Source organism: Hyaena hyaena, unplaced genomic scaffold (genome assembly GCF_003009895.1).
Source record: "Hyaena hyaena isolate Hyena2069 unplaced genomic scaffold, ASM300989v1 scaffold_120, whole genome shotgun sequence".
Classification (NCBI taxonomy): Eukaryota; Metazoa; Chordata; class Mammalia; order Carnivora; family Hyaenidae; genus Hyaena; species Hyaena hyaena.
The window spans coordinates 2,313,768-2,319,660 of record NW_024080752.1 but is presented as its reverse complement, the minus strand read 5'-3'; the positions used below and the strand labels follow the sequence as shown (position 1 = coordinate 2,319,660).

The following is a 5,893-nucleotide window of genomic DNA, read 5'->3' as shown; positions in this document are numbered from 1 at the left end:
TAATCAACCTAAAACTAAACATCAATAGATAACCCATATCTCCATTTTCTGACATAACAAGAAACAGAAGGAGAGAGAAGAGGAAACCAAGACCACATTAAATAATACACAGGACAGAAGGTGAAAGGCTTAGGTGTACAAAATGGTTCATTTAAAAAAAGCTGATACTCTGAAATTAATAAAATGCTCTGAAAACACGGATAATTTTTCAGAATGATTAAACCCACTAAACATCTGTAAACAAGAATAAATTTATTTAATTTCTTTTAAAGATTTAATGATATACAAAATGTATATAGTATCTTTAATACAGGTTTTCTCCCCCCCCATTAATATTAAACACTATTTAAACAGCTCATCTCTTCTTGCCTTGTCTGTATCTATGAGATACACTACTGAATACAAGTAAGATTTACACTGCTCCTTCCTAAATAAAAATTAAAATTAGTACCTAGGAAACAAAAAGAAAAAAATCAAATAGTAAAACTTTAGTCAGATGAAAGCTTTTCTTGTTGTTGAGTATTCAACAGTATCTGGGGCAGTTAAAGTACATTTTATTGGCATAAAGTTACATTGCAATCTCCCGACATCACATAATGATAATCCAACTCAATTTCTTAAATAAGTACCACAAACAATATTCGTGTTCAGGTGTTCCTACACAATTTTAACTATATGCAAGAATTTATGTTTACATTCTGATCTAATACACTGTCAATAAGATCTTTGGAGAAGTGTGTAGCTTCCAGGCTGTCACTAGTTATGGGAAAAAAGCACTTTAACTGTTTTTTCAAGGTAACTTCTCTTGAACAGCGAGTTAAGTTTCTCCTCTGATATATTTAGGTTATAGCAGTCTACCATGGCTTTCTTCTACTTAACAATGACTTGATAAAACAATGTTAAAAAAAAAACACTAATACTTTTGCACAATTTGGGCTCTGTTTAACAAAAAAAAAAATTGGCTCCATCTTTAAATATGGAGCCTAATCCTGATTCATAAAGTCCCTCTTTGAAAATAGTTTTCAGCTCAGGCTTCTTGTATCCCTATGGATCTACTATCACAAGTCATCTCCTTTCCCGTGACCAACAAGCATCTAGCTGGGGATGAGTGACATCATCACTAAACACACTAAAACATACTGAGGAAGACGTCTGCCATTTAACCAAAAGGCTGGGCGATTTCTTCATTTCACTAGCTGAATGGCAGTAAACCAGCTGCCAATAAAATCTGCATGGACACTTAACTTTGGTTAATGGTATTGCACCACATGAGAGAGGGTATCACCCTCATCAGAACAAAGTCAAATGAAATCTTCTGCTAAAAGAGCCCTTTAAAAAGTTATAAATACTAATTTTCCTTTACCTTTAAAATTTAACAGCTGCCAGCTGTATCCTATAGGGAGCTCCTGACTGACTAGTTTAATCAGGTCAAAAGAATATCGACCTTTTAACAGTGCCAGAATCAGCATATTCATTTGTACACGCTTTTCTCTATTACCAATTTCCTCCTGAAGGAAAAATGACAAGGTAACATTTTTGTGAGATGTAGGCAAAAAAACAATGATTCAGTAATATTATAACATCAGACGAATAGAATTAGTTGATTCTGATTCTTTGGTGGAATTTCCAGGCTGAAGAGTCAAATCTGAAGGTTCATCCTGAGGAAATATAATTTTATCAGGTGTATAGTCATTCCTCTTCAGATCTATATTCACACCCCAAACAAAAAAAGAAAAAAAAGTCAGTATTTCTTAGAAATAAAAAAGTTAGGAACATTTTCTAAATCAATTTTCCTCTAAATGTGCTATATCTATTTTCTAGGAAGTAGTTTTAAATTCAAAAGTCACAAAATATATACATACAAAAATGAAATCATTCATTCATTCATTGAGCAAATTAAGTATTCTGCTCTGACCATGAGTCAATAACTCATGTAAGAATGGAAACATAGGTAGCAAAAGGGGTCAAGCAACAGTTAATGGCCAAGGGTTGTCAAATTATAGTCAGTGAGGCAAATCTCACTTGCTGCCTGTTTTTGTAAACAGTTTTATGGGAATGCAGCTATGCTCATTTGTTTAAAGATGTTCTGTGGCTATTTCTGCACTACCATCATACAGCCATGTAGCTGAGATACAGGCCATATGGGTCACAAAGCCTAAAATATTTACTACCTTGCCTTTTACAGCAAAGTTTGTTGACCTCTGATTTATGGGCCGCAAACTATGGTAAGGGGTACAGATTACAATGAAAATTTGTTAGAAGGTATTAAGCAACATTAAGGAAAGAACATAATCAAATTTAAGTGACTATTCTGATTGCCATGTGAAGTCTTATTATGGGCATTTTGCAAGAACACATGAAAGAAATGGTGACAATGAAAATTAAGAGAAACAGATAAATTCTAGGAAGATTTCAGAATCAGAGTAGACAGTGATCAAAAGGTTGACTATGAAAGGTGAGAGAAAAAAAACAATTAACTTTTAGGTTTGGAGTCTAAGCAACTGAGTAAACATTGGTTTACCTAGGGTAAACCTGAGTTGGAAATGAGGGGTGGGAAATGAAAGTCAAGAGTTTTGGAATGGACATATTACTTATAAAGATACTTTAGGGTAACCCAGTAGAGATGTAGGAAACTGAATATAGAAACAGGAACTCAGGAAAGACAGTAAGTTTTCATTCAGTTAAAGATGGTACTATCAGTACGTAGATTACACTTATAACTATGGGACAGGATGAAAATCACTTTGGGAGCTATAGACAATAGTTGCAGAAGTGGAAAACAATGCAGTAATATCAACTTTAACTTAACTTAAAACTGACCGTAGTCATGCATACATCCTTATACTTTTATCTCCATATAAAAGAGAGCTAACACTCAGAATATTAACTGTTCATTTTGAGTGACAGCCTATATTCAATGATCCAAATATATATTTGCTACTATATGAGTACGTTTTGAAAAATTTAAGACTGTGCTAGTGTGGCCTTAGGGAGTGCAAATTAATTTCTGGTTGTACTGTACACCAAGAACAATGGAGAGAAACCCAATTATAATTCAAGTCCTGAAAATGTTAACTTATGGTGTAACCATGGACAAATCATCTGACTTCTAATATGTTCTAGAAACAGATTTGGATCTGTCTCTTCCAAGCTATGAAATCTTGACTGTATTAATAATTTAAAAATTAATTTAAAAAAATAGATATGCTATTTAAAATATTATTAGGTCCAAAACCAAATAAACATTATATCTGGGCTATTAAATTCACCACTGTTATGTTCTAGTTCTGGCTAAAATGGACTAAGCATATTCAACTCAATCTCTCCCACTGACTATAAGTAAGAATCCTTCAGATAAGCATAACGCCACTATCTGAGACTCCTGAAAAGTAAGAGCAGACATATTGAGGAAGGGAATCAAAAGCTGAAGAATGGACTAGATTGATGGGGAGTTTCCTGGTTTTTTTTCCCCTCTCTTACTTTTTAAGCTCAGACTTACAGATAGCTGGCTTGATCTCAGAAATATATACTAGCATGGACAGAAAAAGCTCTTAAGACTTTCTGGCCAGAGGATCAGATGGAGACTGTTGAGGGGAATCCCATCTTTTTGTTCCTCTGGCCCTTACCTACAACAAGCCCTAGTCATGAAGAGGCACTCTTGAGGCAGTGGCAGCAGAGTACCTCATCCATCCCCCACCTGCATCTCCGGCCCTTGCCCCGCTCCAACCAAAAAGAAGCCCTTGAAAATCACAAAACATGGAATCATGTAAAGGAAAAAAAATGGAAAGAGGGACACCATAAATTTGTGTATGAAATCCCAAGTTCACCTCTGAGTGGCACATAATGAAAAGACAGCATAGGATAGGCTTTGAAGACTAAACTATGTGCAGACCACCACTCAGTTCTCAGACGTGACTATGTTTGACACAGTGAGGCAGACCTAAGTAATACTGAAAAGGCTTTGAAAACTAAACTGACATTGGAATCACAGCTATAACAGGTAGACTAGGACTTGTAAATTGAGCTTGACTGAGCTGACAGCCTACTAACACAAATTAACAAATATCAACATTCTCTAGAGGATTTTTAGTAAGAATGAGAATCTCATTCTATTCAAAATATCCAGGACACATTCTAAAATTATTAGAGATACAAAGAACTAGAAATATCTCAAAGATTCTCAAAGAAAAAGACAAGAGATGCCAACTTCAAGATTATTCAGATGGAATGATCAAAGACTTTAAGCCAGCTATTATATCCATACTTCAGGAGGTAGGGCAGACAAACTTGAGATGAATGAAAAAACAAGTTTTAAATACAGAAATAATCATTATAAAGGAACCAAAAGGAAGTTTATAGGACTGAAAAACATAACTGAAACAACAAATCCAGTGTGTGGGCTTAAAAGCAGAATGAAAAAATGAAGAATAAGGAAAAAGTCTGTAAACTTGATAGATCAATAGAAATTATTCAACCTAAACAATAGACAAAAGATAATTTTTAAGGAAATAACCAGAGCCTCAAGTCCCTGGGAAACAATATAAAAATGTCTAATATTATTATTATGGGAGTTTCAAGAAGAGATGAAAAGAGATTGATACAGGACAAATATTTGAAGAACAGCTAAAAAACTCCCCCAGTTTGATAAAATCATAAATTTACAAATTACAAAGAAGCTAAGTAAACCTGAACCAGGATAAACTCAGAGAAAGCTACAACTAGACATCAGAATCAAACTGCAGAAAATCCAAAATTTGAAACAAGCTAGATTATAACAATACATCACATATAGGGGAAGAACAATTCAGATGAGTGTAGAATTTTCATCAGAGATAACAGAGGCCAGAAGACAGCGAACATTTTCTAAATGTTTCTGAATAAGTATAAACCTAAAATTCTAGATCCAGTAAAACCAGCCTTCAAGAATGAAGGCAAAATATACACATTCTTGATAAGAAAAACTAAAAGCAACCACTAAAAAAATAAACATAAAGATAAAATTGAATACTAAAACAGAGGGGGAAAAAGAGGCATTAATCAGAAAACAATAAAACAGAGGATCTATATCTAATCACATCAATAATTATGTTAAATGTAAAGGGTCTGAAACACTAGTTAAAAATGGAAATTGTTAAGTAAAAAAAAAAACCCACAAAAAATAAATTAAATCCATGGCCCAACTATACACTGTATGCTAGAAGCCCACTTCAAATATAATTAACATATAGAGAGGCGCCTGGGTGACTCAGTTAAGTGTCTAACTTTGGCTCAAGTCATGATCTCATGGTTCACGAGTTTGAGCCCCATGTTGGGTTCTGTGCTGACAGCCCAGAACGTGGAGCCTGCTATAGATTCTGTATCTCCCTCTCTCTGCCCCTTCCCTGCTTGCACGCTCTCTCTCAAAAATAAATAAAAACATTTAAAAATTAAAAAAACATTTATTTATAGCTGTAAATGTTTTGTTAGAAAAGGCATCAATTCAATAATCCAACTTTTTGCCTTAACAAACTAGAGAAAGAACAAATGACCTTTCAAAGCAAGCAGAAAGATAGAAATAATAGAGAATAAATCAATGAAGCTGAAAACAGAAAGTAGAGTAAAACAATGAAAAGAAAAGCTGGTTCTCTGAAGGTATCAAGAGAACTGATATACCTTAGCCAGAATGACCAAGAAACAAAAACCAAATTATCATAATTAAAGAGAGATTTCATCTGGCCATGTGTAGCAACATGGATGGACCTTGAGGGTGTTATGTTTAGCGAAATAAGTCAGGCAGAGAAGGACAAATATCACATGTTTGCACGTATAGGAGGATTAGGAGGAACTTAACTGAGGACCATGGGGGAGAAGAAGGGGGGAAATGGTGGGCGAAAGGGAGAGAGGCAAACCATGA

General features: G+C 34.5%; 1 protein-coding gene across 2 annotated transcripts in view; it reads right to left on the bottom strand.

Annotated features, from left to right (window-relative positions):
• Positions 1 to 233: 233 nt before the first annotated feature.
• The window catches only part of TRPM7 (transient receptor potential cation channel subfamily M member 7), a 126,813-nt gene continuing 121,153 nt past the window's right edge, over positions 234 to 5,893 (bottom strand). For both annotated transcript variants that reach the window (XM_039237105.1, XM_039237106.1), the window contains one exon: positions 234 to 1,705. In XM_039237105.1, the coding sequence (XP_039093036.1) occupies positions 1,575 to 1,705 (131 nt within the window). In that variant the 3' untranslated portion in view covers positions 234 to 1,574. The remainder of the gene's footprint in view (positions 1,706 to 5,893) is intronic.